The following is a 13411-nucleotide window of genomic DNA, read 5'->3' on the forward strand; positions in this document are numbered from 1 at the left end:
TATCTATTCACAGAGGAGTCTCCTAGTCAATATTTTGTTGGCCAAACTAATTATTTGCTTAAAAGGAAGGATACTACAAATCGTTGAATTTGGGCCCTTCCTTTGTTGAGACCTGCCCTCCTCTTAATTTTAAATTATTATGTTTACCCCCAAATCTATAGAATTTATAACCCTTATCTCAGCAAAAGAATTTTTCTCAGGAAAAAAATATTCTGTTTTAACTTAGATCAGTGTTTTCAGACTGCCTCGAGATCTCAAAATGTAAACACCTCTGGGCTGACTGGGCGAGGCTCTGTCCCTCACCTGCGCTGGTAGAGGCTTCCCTCCCGAGACGCTCTCGCCTGTTTTACGTGTACTGAGCTTAGTCCTCATCCTGCTCTTTAAAAGAGGGGGGTTGCAGAGCCACTGACTTAGGTGGGCGGGGGCCAGAGCCGGAGGGCCCTCACGCAGCATCGGGTCCAACACCGCCACGGTCCAGACACAGTGGGAAACCAGAGTGGCTTCCTGGGGGCAGAATCCAGATGGTTTCTTCACTCAGGGAAGGGGTGGGCAGGACCTAAAAACTGCCTCTAAAGTATAAAGAAGCGTCCAATCTCTGTAGGCAAAATACACCTTTTAATGACCGCTGTACTACAACCATTTCTGCATTTCCAGTGTTCTGCAAAAACCACGAAACAGAAAAAGAAAAAAACACCTAAACTAGAGACATTACGAAGACCAAAGCAGATGTTTACAAACACAGTCATATGTTCTGTCTACCCATCATGTGGGGGGACAGGAAGTCCAGAGTTCCAAGTACAACCTATCTTAAGCAAATGCAAACTACGTAATTACAGAGCAGCTAAGTGGTTACTCACATTACAAAATGGTTTTTCAGAGCATTTCTCTACATAGCGTGGTCACTTGGCACTTAAAATATAACTCATTTACAAATGTTTAATTTATATACAACTTTGGAAAATATGCATTGGGGTAAAATGAGGGAAGGAGGACAGGGGAAGGGAGAAAGGAACATCCCTATTCCGTGTCTGTCTGGAGTTGTACAGTTCCCAAATACTAGACGAAGGTAAGGCTGGGGGAAGCTTGAAGGGTGGCAATAATAATCACAGCAACATTTAAACAAAAATTATTCTTAACCCGCTTCCCAAGATGGACTTTATAGACCTCACGTGGCTAGAACTTTTCCAGACGTGGAGACTAGCATGAGGCTATAAGTATATGAAACCCTGGCACACGCAGCATGTCGTGGATATGGTAGATCCATGGATATAAGGTTAGGACACCTTGGACACGAGGATATTCATTTGGACATAGGCTGGAGTTATCTATTAAAGCAATGTTCCAGATCTTTGTTGCAAGAGAAAATGAAGCAACAAATCGGTATCTGCCTGGTCCAAGAGATCAGGAAATAATTTGGTCTAAACAAGCCCTTACGCTAAGCTTAAGGCATTGGGGTGGGGAGGAGAGAGCCCCTGCCAGTTGGCTCAGGGCTGACATGGGCATCACTGAGGGACGGCCCTTCAGAGTCCCCGCCATCCGCGTGGCTTCCAGCGGGGAGTAGAGAGACGAGGCAGGCAGAGGCAAGAATGGCATTACCCGTTTGCATGTTGGAAGTGGCTAGGCAGCAGAAGCAGGTGACACATACATATGGGAGCTTTGAGAATAAATCAGAACCCATACAGTGAGGTTCAATTTCCTCGCTTTTTGGTTCTACTACCAAAAAAAGGACAGGGGAAGGGAGGGTGGGAGCAAAGAGTACGGCAGAAAAGAAGGACGGGACGGGGCGGGAGAGAGAGACAGGGAGAGGATGAATGAACTTCAAACAGTGGTCATTCCCAGGGAATTCTATTGTGGCAACTCAGAGGAGTCTGTGAGTGGAGACAGGAATAACAACTCTGCTCACTGTGAGGGAGGGCAAGAGAGTTTTCGGGAACACTTTGGTCTCCAACGTTTTGGGCCTGTTTTCCTGCTTGGCCTCCGTGAGAACGAGCTTTGGGGTGTTCACGGCAGGTCTTGGCTCCCTGGCTTTGAATTTGGCTTTGTAGTTTTGCGCCCCCTGTTGCTGCAAAAGCCGCACGGTGGCCAGACAGCGCACGTTGCCGGGATTGGGAGGGCACACCAGGTGTTTCTCAGGCAGGAAGGACCAGTGCAGGCAGCCCCTCTCGTGATCCGCCAGCAGGGGTGCGGGGGCCGCCCGGGGAGGGAAAGGCGATGTGTCAGTGACCTTAGGGTGCTTGGCCAGCTCAACAGGTCTCTTTTCACCTTTCCCGTCAACCCTTTTCAGTCCACACGCACAAGCCACACACTCATCCTTTTCCACACTCAGCACCTTCTCTTCTGGCTGCAAGAAAAAGTTCTTACTCTTCTTACCCAGAACATCCAAGCCGTATGGGGGTGAAGCCTTCAGGGGAGGTAGGACTAAAAGGGCCCTGGAAGTCAAGGAGTCTGAGATGGAGGGATCTTGGCCCGGGCCCTTGCCCCTAATAGCCTCAGGGGTGGCCCAGTCTTCCTTGCACCAAATAAACTCCTTTATTTGCAGACTTTTTTTCTCTCCCTGACTGGAAGTGGGAAAGCAGATCTTGCTAATCTCCCTGGAGGCAGTGGTGGGGCCTCGGCGGGTCCCCTGAGTCTGGGAGGGGCTGCCTTGAGCCTTCTCCAGACCCACGGACCCCAACTTCCCCACCTCCGGCTGAGGCCCGGCCTCAGAACTCCCTTGGGAGAGACTGACACAGAGTAAGCAGCTGCTGGCACTTTCTCTCACCCTCGCCTTTTTAAGCTTCTTCCTGGACCAGATGCAGGCCGTTGGAGATGTCCTTCCCCAGCCTTGTACCTGCAAATACAGCAGCATGTTACTCCCGGCCGAGCTGCTCAAATCTAGCTGCCCCAGCTCTGGACACATCCCTATTTGGGCCATCCTATTTGACCTGATATTTTTCTTAAAACTGACTCAGCATCTTTTAAAAATTTTCACTCTATTTTAGCCTCATACTAAGTGATAGTATTGGTAATAGCATTTGTAGGAGTATTTGTTAATCTGAAACCCTAGCAATAGGGTTGAATACTAAAATACTAGGCAAAAATACCATACATGGGCATCTTGATGTGCTGGCTGTATACTTTTTCAGATGCACATTAAAATAAAGCCAGAGCGCTTAAAATCAGAACTGTTTGTATTTATGGGGCACCTGGGTGGCTCAGTCAGTTAAGCATCCAATTCTTGGTTTTGGCTCAGGTCACAATCCCAGAGTAATCTGGAACTTTAATCTTTCTACGGATGTTTACAGATGTTCTGTCTCATCTACTAAACAGGTGTGCCTGATGAGTCAGCAAATGTCCTCCACCTCCTTGACCCTAAGTCACCAGAGCTGCTGCATAAACTCCAGATCCCTGAGCTTCACCCCAACACACTAAGCCCATACTCAAAAGATGGACTTGGGCAGGGGGTTTTAAAAAAGCACCCCATGTGAGCCTAGGGTTGAGGCTGGTACAAAGCATTTGTATCTCCAGGGTGTTCAGGTGGCCTGACAGGGGATCCAAGTCCAGAGATGGGGGTCAATGACACCTGGCTCTTTTGATCTTCACAGGTAGGCTGTCACAAGTAGGCTAAATGTTGGCACAAAGGTCCAGATTCCTGCCAGGATCAAGAGCCAAGCTGCAATTGCAAGGTGACTGTGCCTCCCTCCGGAGTCCCCACAGAGCTCCCAAGTGGTGTGGGTGCCCCCAGGGCTCCAATAGGGAGAGACCAACATAGTGACAGGAAAGGCCCCTTGTGTTGGGCCGGTTTGGGCCAGAAGTGAACAGTCCCGAGGCACCCCATGCTGTGAGATCCCTTGGTTCTACACACAGGAACCGCTCATAAATCACCGCCAGCAGAGTGCTCTCCATCCTCATTCATGTGCTGGCAGCCAGGCCCCCGGCACCAGCACAGGAAGTACCAAGGGGCCACAAGCCAGTGCAGGACAGGTCTCTGTCACACCTGCTGAGATAAGGCCGCCCAAGGAGCCGGGCAGGGCTGGGTGGCCGGAGAGAGTGAAGGGCAGCAGGGGGTTAAGCAGAAGGAGATGGTGTGGCTCGATCATCCTCGACAGACCGTGAGTGGCAAACATACTCTGAGCACGGGGCACGTGCATTTCTTTCAAGAAGATTCTTGAATTCTGAACAGCCTTTGGATATGTACACATTGCAAAGTCGTTACTTTCCAGTGGTGAACAGAACCTTCTAAACTTGGAAAGTCAGATCCTCAGGTAGAACTGTCTGTAACACTGACTGATCTGGCGGGAGCAAGGCAGGGGTGGGTGGTGCCGCAGAGAGAGCACAAGACAAGGGTCCTGCAGACACGGCTCCATCAACCGCCAAGTGGGCTGGGGGAGTTGCTCTGCCGTGTCTTGGCCTCCATTTCCATAGTCATAATTAGATCAGGGTCTCTCAACCTCAGCACTTCTGACGTTTAGGGCGTGTTATGGATTGCATGATTGTGTTTCCCCAAATTCCTGTGTTGAAGCCCGAGTCCCCAAAGTGATGGAATTTGGAGGTGGGGCCTTTGGGAAGTAACTAGGGTTGATGAAGTCAAGACGGTGGGGCCCTCATCATGGGATTAGTGCCCTTATAAGACGAAGAGGCGATAAAGGGTCCCTCTCTGCTTGCACCACCAAGGAGGGCCATGTGAGCACAAAACCGGGAAGAGGCACCCTGCCCAGAACCCAGCCATGCTGGCACCCGGATCCTGGATGCCCACCGTCCATAAGTGTGACAAAGAAATGTCTGTTGCGTGAGCTCCCCAGTGTGTGGTATTCTGTGATGGCACTCCTGAACGAACACAGAGCCGGGCCATTCCCTGTGGCAGGGGCTGTCCTGGGCACTACAGGATATGCAGCATGCCTGGCCTCAGCCCAGTAGATGCCAGTAGCACCCCCTTCCCCTCATCCCTAGTTGTGGGACATTGCCAAGCATCACCTAGGAATCACTGAACTTGATGCTAATAAAGTTCCGTTTACCTGTGGAAGGTCAGATATCTTTGGACATCCTAATGTTTTCCAATGTGACATCCTTACAGTTCTAAATTTAGGATTCTAGTATTGATTCTAAGAATAGTTTAAGAATAAACCCACGGAGTTCTGAGTGGAACCACTAGGACAGAAATCTCTTGTCTCTTGGGGAGCTTAGCCCAGCAGTTAAGGGCTTGGGGTCTGGAGCCCAGAAGAGCTGGATTCGAGCCCTGCCTTGGCCACCGGCACACTCTTTCACATTTTGGGTGCCTCACTGTCCTTGTCCCAAAATTAAGGCCTCAATAATACCTGCCTCATAGGGCTGTTGAGAGGCTGAATGAACTGATGTGTGTAAAGCACTGAGTCCTGTGCTGGCCAGTACTAACTGGCCACAAACACCCAATAAAGGTGCCGCTATTATCATTATTTATATTGTACCTCTATTCCTAAACTTCCTGTCTTGATCATTTATCGATTTTTTGGGTAATAACTATTTTTGAAAAAAGTGAAAGGCCTGCACCAAAACACAGGCGTGTGAGACACCTCACTGAAGAAGATACTCACGGCTTCTTCCCATCCAGTTCCGATGACGAAGTCACGGGCTTTTTCATCTTGTTCAAGCGTAATGTCGCTGATGTGGAGAAGACAGCAAACGTGATTCTTCTCGCTTCTTTCATCTGAGCACGTATAGGTTAATTCCGTTTTTTCTGGGCCTTGAGTCTCATCGTTTTCACCATTTTCTAACTCAGCCGCATTTTCCTGACAGAGATCCATCACCGTGATAGTTGCTGAAGGTTTTTAACATCTTCTTCCTGCAGCGTGAAATGAGGGCTGAACTTAGTTTTTAATACTGGTTTCTTAAAGATCAACTCGACAATTCGTGTGAAATAACGTCAAGACACGTTCACGAAGAGACCGAGAAGAAATATTACAAAAGCATCCATTGCCAGCTATCGATATTATAAAAGATATGGCCAATTTGAAAGGCTGATGGGTTTAATTAAAGACCAAAGTTGGGATCGAGGAAAAGCAGACAGGGAGATGTCAGCTCAGTCTCTATCCCGGATCATGGCATAGAGCACAGCAAGGAATATAGGGTCAAGCACCCCTACCCTCCACTTCAAAACAGTCCAGATGCTACTGTGCTAACACCATGGGAAATGTGTTGAGCACGCGTGCAGCCCAGCCTCTTCTTTCCCTTTCTGGCAACTCTGGACACCAGGCAGAGGCTAGGCAGCATGTGGTCTAGACTAAGTCAGTCTGCTCACTAATCTACCCTAATCTACCCTGGATGATTGGTGTTCTCACAAAAAGGGTGATCTGGACACAGACACGCAGAGAGGGAGGCCATGTGAGGAGGCCCAGGTTGAAGACTGAAAGCCACGGAGGGGGTCCCGGAGCAGATCCTTCCCTCACGGCCCTCGGAAGGAACCAACTCCGTCGATACCTTGATTTTGGACTTCTGGGACTGTGAGGCAGTGCATTTCTGTCATTCAAGCTGCTCAGTCTGTGGTGATGCCATGGCATGGCAGCCCCTGTGCACACTAGTACCCCACGTGGTGGTAACGGCAGCGGTGGCAGTGATGCTGAGGGTGATGCTGTCTATCCTTAACCGATGTTTTCTCAGGTTGAAAAACGGAACTTGGCATTGATAATCCAGTCAAAGAGATAGGAAAGTCATCGTCCTGATCAGGAGCACAGATCTGGTTGCCAAACAGCCAGGGTTCCAATCTTATTGCTAGCTGCACGACCTTGGGCCAATTACCTTTCTGGGTCTGTTTGCTCATCTAGAAGATGGGTGTGCTTATACTACCTTCCTACAGACAGATGCTCCTCCTGGGGACCCCGCAAGCGGCAGAGATGAATCTCAGAGCCTGGGGACCTCCAATGGTCCAGCTGAATGCTGAGGGACAGCCAGCGCCTTCTTGAGCTTTCCTTGCTTATAATGACACAGAGGCCACTGGGATGACACATGCTGCTTTCTCTCACCCTGACGCGATCCCCGCCAGAAGCCCACTTGTAACATTTTCTGTTGAGGTAACTTCGCATAACGATATCTGTTTAATTACCATTTTGGCTTTTTCATATAGGCTTAAAGGGGCATTTTGATGCTAATAAAATTCCATTTACCTATGGAAGGTCAGATATCTTTGGACATCCGAATCTTTTCTAGTGAGACATCAGAGGAAATGAGTGAAATCTGAAGGGGGAGAAAAAAAGGGAAAAAGAAGTGACTGAAAACCAGGAGTGCTATTCTCTTTAGAAACAGAAGCATGGGGGCGCCTGGGTGGCGCAGTCGGTTAAGCGTCCGACCTCAGCCAGGTCACGATCTCGCGGTCCGTCAGTTCGAGCCCCGCGTTGGGCTCTGGGCTGATGGCTCAGAGCCTGGAGCCTGTTTCCGATTCTGTGTCTCCCTCTCTCTCTGCCCCTCCCCCGTTCATGCTCTGTCTCTCTCTGTCCCCAAAATAAATAAACATTAAAAAAAAATTTAGAAAAGATTAAAAAAAAAAAAAAAAGAAAGAAACAGAAGCATGATTAAGGGCCAGAGTGTGCAAACCGGCCCGGTCCTTTTATCTTGTAAAATTCCACTTCAGGCACGGCTTAGGCCAAAGAAGCTCCGGACTCGGTCCTGTTCTCTTCTGAATTACAAATACATTTATGCCGCACAACCCAAAGGACTTAACAAGTATGCAGTTCGGAAGGAAAAAAGCAGACTCCAAAGCAAAGCCACGTATTTAAACGATAACTGTACACGTGAGGTGAATAGAGAAGAGAGATATTGTTCAGGAGACATTAAGTATCGTTAGAATGTTCAAATCAATAAGAAAAAAAAGTTCTGGCTTGAAGTATCTCTGCTGGCAAGGTGCTCACTACTTAGAAAGTCTGTTCAATGGCAAAGAGCTCTAATTTACTGGTTCTCAAAGTTGGCAGCACCTTGGAATCATCAGGCCCACATCCTGCCCACAGAGATCCTGATTCTAATTGGTCTGGGCCAAGTCTGGCCATCGCTATCGTAAAAACCACCCTGGGCGACCGTACAACGCAGCAGGGCTCTGAGGAAGATCTTCCTTATAGGGAACCAGCACTGGTTGCCCTGCCCCCTCAATATCCTCCACTTGGCGTCCTCATTTTGTGCTCCAGAGCACGGCTCTGTGAGGGAAAGCCTTCCCAGCCATGGGTGGGCTTCACGAGGTCTAGGACACCTCTGAAAATGCTCAAGCACTCTTCCAGGAAGGGGCCCGCATCAGTGTCACAAAGCCGTGTGTGGCTACAAAAGGCTGAAGAGTCATCGATCCGAAGGCTGCCCGATGCCTCAGCTTTCCAACAGCCCTGTGAAAAGGCTGCAAGTACTCTTCTTTCTCTCAGGTTAACCATCTCCAGCTCCTCCGACTATTTGTTGGAGGTCATGAGCAACTGTGAAATCTGAGAGGAGGACAAGATTATCTCTAAGTATGTCTATATCGAGACAAAGGAACAGCGGGGGCCAAAGAGGCGGTCTCGGGGAAGGCCCTGTTCTGGAGTCAGTGGAAGTCGGACCCAGTGAAGGTACCAGAAGTGCCAGTCACATCATATTCCAAAGTGCCAAAAGAAACCCAGGTGACGGTAATATTAAATAATAAAAATAAGCGGTCACAGAGCTCTTTTTACGCACCAGGCGTTGTTGTAAGCACTTTACATGTTTGTTATAAATACCGCATTTTGTGAGTACGTGACTCCTTTCATAGAGGATCATGGGAACAATATTGGCTCCTTGTGACCAAAAGCGAAGAATCATCTCTGAAGTCAGTAACCACAGTATCCTTAGTCAAATGGTCAGATTACTGCATACCAGATTGCGATGCTCCTCTGAGACACGGATGTTCAAGCTGGGTCAGGATGCCCCACTACTAAAACAGAATGTTGGTGGTCTTTTCTAATTAGACAAAAAAAAAGTCAGTTAGTGGAGAGAACAGTCTTAGTGTTAAATTTTTCTCCAATAATCGTGCCTTCAAGTTGTATTGCCCATTCTTGTCTTCCGGCTCATGTAAGAGATAACAAATAGAAATGTACAAGAGGCGGGGTGCCTGGGTGGCTCAGTTGGTTAAGCATCCAACTTCGGCTCACATCATGATCTCATGGTTTGTGAGTTCGAGCCCTGCATTGGGCTCTGTGATGACAGCTCGGAGCCTGGAGCCTGCTTCGAATTCTGCGTCTCCCTCTCTCTCTGCCCTTCCCCTGCTACACTCTGTCTCTCTTCTCTCTCTCTCAAAATTAAATACACATCAAAAAAATTTTTTTAAAAAAGAAAAGAAACGTACAAGAAGCAATTAAAGATCAGCTAAAAGAGTGGATATGTGATTTCTTACAAATTGTATGCACTCTAAGGGGCGCCTGGGTGGCGCAGTCGGTTAAGCGGCCGACTTCAGCCAGGTCACGATCTCGCGGTCCGGGAGTTCGAGCCCCGCGTCGGGCTCTGGGCTGATGGCTCAGAGCCTGGAGCCTGTTTCCGATTCTGTGTCTCCCTCTCTCTCTGCCCCTCCCCCGTTCATGCTCTGTCTCTCTCTGTCCCCAAAATAAATAAACGTTGAAAAAAAAAATTAAAAAAAAAAAAACAAATTGTATGCACTCTTACTTTGACGTTGAAATGTAAAGATTTGCATGGATGTAATAGTCATATTTTCTGAGAGTAAAATTATGGCTAGTTTACAGATGTGAGGTAAATCAATAGGTCATGCTATTCCACTTTCCTCACTTCCATGGAGCTTTACATTCCTATAACTGAGAGTTCATTACTTTAAAAGCATCTTTTTTCATTCCACTGGTAGCTCTAAAGATTAGAATGTTCTCAAAACAAGACATCTGCAAGCCTGAAAATTATGCCTCTCAGTTCCTGGTGTTGCTCCCAAAAGCAACATCTGATAATCCTGAAAATAACTGAAGACAGCTATTATTTCTTCAGATGGGAATCTCAAATTCCCTCATCTTAAGAACGCCCAATTGCCTGTCAATGTCTTTAAAATATAGTACCTGGAAATGAGGAAATATAGTACCTTTCAAATGAGTATTTGAAAAATATTTCAAATGTGGTCTGGCGAGAAATGTCTAGTTTGAAATCTGACTCTCTTTGCTCTAAAATCTACACCTACTAATTGAACAAAGATTGCTGCATTTTTTTTAAGCTATATCACAACCTTGATTAACACTGAGCTTGGGGTCAACTATAACTTCTACATTTTTTTTCCCCACATGAATTGTTAATAATCCCTGTCTTCTTCACTCCACATACATGCTGTTAATTTTCTTTTTGAATTGTTTTCTTTTTCTTTTCTTTTTTTTTTTTTTTTTGCTAGATATAGACCTCTAAATGGATCTGATCCTTCTAAAATTTTCTCCATGTTGGACCACCAATCCAACCTGCTTAGATAACAGTGAATCTGACTGTGACACCCCACAGTTTGGCCATTCCTTTGCACTTTAACACTCTATTAATTTGAGGGGCATACGTCCTCTTCATTTAAGTCACTGATATAATGTTGGTGAGGAGAAGGTAAAGGACAATGCCATGTGGATATGCCTTGTACTTGGACGTTTATTAAGTACCAACCAGCTGTAAATTCACCTCGCTATACAATTATCTGGCCTACATGTATAAATCTCATCTACAGCATTCTTGATCTATCAATTTAGGCAATCTTTTTTCTTTTAGGTTATTTATTTATAGAGAGAGGGAGAGCGCGTGCCTGAGCGTGACGAGGGGTGGCAGATGAGAGGCAGAGGGAGTGGGAGAGAGAGAATCCCAAACAGGCTCCATGCTGAGCCTGGAGCCCAATGCAGGGTTCGATCTCATGTCCGTGAGATCATGACCTGAGCCAAAATCAAGACTTGGACACTTCACCGACTGAGCCACCCAGGTGCACCCATTTCTTAAAAAAAGGAATTTTACCAGGCATTATAGGAATTTACATTTACATTGATGTCTATTTATTTTTAAAATATTTAGGGGTGCCTGGGTGGCTCGGTTGGTTAAGTGCCTGACTTCGGCTCAGGTCATGATCTGGCAGTCCATGAGTGTGAGTCCCAAGTCAGGCTCTGTGCCAACAGCTCAGCCTGGAACCTGCTTTGGATTCTGTGTCTCCCTCTCTCTCTTCCTCTCCCCTGCTCACCCTCTGTCTCTCTCAAAAATAAACATTAATTTTTAAAAAATGTATTGTCTATGTTAGGGATGATTGTCAGTTCCATACAGTTCCAATACAACTGGAAGGTTGTGTTGAGAAGGATGTTAAGACTTGGACGCTGGAGGAAAGAGGTCTGTGATTGATTAACGATGTCAGCCAGGGAATAAAGAGAGGTAGCATGTGCGCCACCTATTTGCCATGGCTTATATAAAGAGACTCCAAATCCTTACTCTAGATTCCTACACCTGGCTGACACATTCCCAGGCAATTAACGGTGAGGAGAATGTTGATGGGCCAGGAGAGGAGGTGAAAAGCCCCGGGGAGGGGGGGGGGGGGTTAAGTCAAAAGCAAGCTATAATCTCTCAAAACTCCTTGCCACCACCTTGGCTCTACAACCATGCCCTACTCCCCACCTCCATCTTCCTGGAAGTTTCAGGTTTAAAGGAATTTTCAATCTATGTCAGAATTTCAGCCAGGAGAGAAAGATGGTTTCCTGGCAGCCTCGGCTGGAATTCTGAATGGATGTTCTGTGGATCCTTAACAATGTATCGAAAGAAAAAATCAATGAATAGAAACACTGTGAGGCATGGTAGAAGTGAAGTTTCTTAAAACAGAGCTAAGCTTCAGGCATATGAAGTGGTTCAATAAGTCTTGAAGATTGGCTTGGGCATGCTGATCACTGGTAATAAAGTTTCTAAAGGAAAATGATTTGAAGACTTCAATCTAATTTACAGTTTTAGAACACAACTTGGCGGGGAGTTGAATCTTTGCCTCAAAGCGAAGCACATGCACCGCTTGCACAATTTGTTCACGTTTTCAAGAGTATAAATCTTATCTCTCCATGTTAATTATCTGTGCCTTATACTTATTATGTGTCCACAGAGCACAGCAGCTTTGATGATGCATAGAATGATTCCTAGGGGAATCATCCCTCCAAATCAGACCTTTTTTTACTGCAGTCCCAGTCTCCCAGCTTTCCGCCCTTTCCACCCATTCACTCACTCAGTGCCTATTAGATGCCTAACTCCGGGGATAAAAGAGTAAAGCAACGCCTGTCTTCTGGGTATCACCCAGTTTACAAGTCTACACGAAAGCACAAGTCATCAAATACACGCAATCCACCTGTAGCTCCTAAAGCCTAGGCGTTTCACAGCGGACTCTTCTCTTTACTAGAATAGCCCCTTCCCTTCCCCCAGTCTCCTTCCCTTCTTCCAAGATCCTTCTTTGTTCCTTAGGTAGCTCCTTCTCTTCCTCCAGCATCCAGCAGCTCCTACCGTGTCACAAAAGATGCCTACTCTTCTTTCAAGGGTTGTCCTCTCCAGCAAAACGTCCCCCCTTGCCCACGAGCCCCTCCCCTTCCTCCCTTTGCCCCTCCCCCACAGAGCTCCGCCCTCTCTGCGGCTCCTCCCACCGCCCCACCCACATACTCACCGCCCCCCTGGGCCCCTCCCACTCTTATTTATTCCAGCCCCTCCCCCGGCCCACACTACCTCCCCCTTTTGCCTCCCGGCCTCGGTGCGCAGCTTCCTTTCGAACTGGGCAGGGCCTCTCGCTCCGCCGCCCGTGCAGTGGTCCGGGGCCTTGGCCGGGAGGCGGGGAAGCGGCCGCGGCCGCTCACACCCTTCTGTGGGGCCCACAGGATGGAAGGCTCCGGGACAACCAAGTACCCCCGCAGCGGGCGAGGGCGACAGTTGCCCCGGGTTACGGACGCGCTGGGGGCGGAGCGGGGCGGTGGGCGGGGCCCGCGGGGTCTGTGGCGGAAGTGACGCCAAGCCCGCTGGCGTAACAAAGCTGAGCGCGGGAGGCGCTGCTGGCTGACGGCCCTGGGCACGTGCTCCCGGCAGGCTCTGCGCGGCTGCGCACCTTCCACGGGAGAGAGGATCTCTGGCCCGAGGTGGGCGCCCGAGGCGGCGTTTGAGGTAAGGTGTGAGCCCGAGCGCGAGTCAGGGAAGTAGACGCAGCGGCTTCACGCCCGCCGGACGCTGGAGTTAGTAACGAGGACCGGCCTCCACTCACAGGCGCGCACTGCTGGCCTGGGCGGGATGGTGCTGGGGGGAGGCGGGGGCTGTCCTGCGCGTTGTCGGATGCTCAGCAGCAGCCGTGGCCTCCACTCTTTAGGTTCCCGGCTTTGCTAGCTGTCCCCAGACCGCCCCTTCTCCAGGAGAACGACTGCGGGAGGGTGATGCGGGCCAAGTTTCTAGTGGAATCTCCTCATCCTTAACTTTCTGGCCCCCAGTTGCTCAACGGGTAGTTGCTAGTTTGAATCCACCG

At 48.5% G+C, this 13411-nt stretch overlaps 1 protein-coding gene across 4 annotated transcripts; it reads right to left on the bottom strand.

Moving 5' to 3' along the window:
* Positions 1-596: 596 nt before the first annotated feature.
* CE2H16orf46 (chromosome E2 C16orf46 homolog) lies at positions 597-13055 on the bottom strand. 4 transcript variants are annotated; one of them, XM_043599742.1, is made up of 5 exons: positions 12631-13055; positions 8815-8898; positions 7116-7185; positions 5550-5797; positions 597-2830 (listed from the first exon to the last, which is right to left on the bottom strand). In XM_043599742.1, exons 4-5 carry the CDS (start codon positions 5757-5759, stop codon positions 1859-1861), a joined length of 1182 nt encoding a protein of 393 aa, XP_043455677.1. In that variant the 5' UTR covers positions 5760-5797; positions 7116-7185; positions 8815-8898; positions 12631-13055; the 3' UTR covers positions 597-1858. The 4 variants fall into 4 exon arrangements, with proteins under 4 accessions (XP_043455677.1, XP_043455679.1, XP_043455678.1 ...); XM_043599744.1 differs by lacking the exon at positions 8815-8898; XM_043599743.1 differs by lacking the exons at positions 7116-7185; positions 8815-8898.
* Positions 13056-13411: the final 356 nt, after the last annotated feature.

Source organism: Prionailurus bengalensis, chromosome E2 (assembly GCF_016509475.1).
Source record: "Prionailurus bengalensis isolate Pbe53 chromosome E2, Fcat_Pben_1.1_paternal_pri, whole genome shotgun sequence".
NCBI lineage: Eukaryota > Metazoa > Chordata > Mammalia > Carnivora > Felidae > Prionailurus > Prionailurus bengalensis.

Bases quoted from the DNA above. Each gene is read 5' to 3' on its own strand.
- CE2H16orf46 (XM_043599743.1), bottom strand. From the start codon at position 5,759: ATGGATCTCTGTCAGGAAAATGCGGCTGAGTTAGAAAATGGTGAAAAC. The intron at 2,831-5,549 runs GTGAGTATCTTC...CTGTATTTGCAG, and splicing joins GAACTGGATGGGAAGAAGCC to GTACAAGGCTGGGGAAGGAC.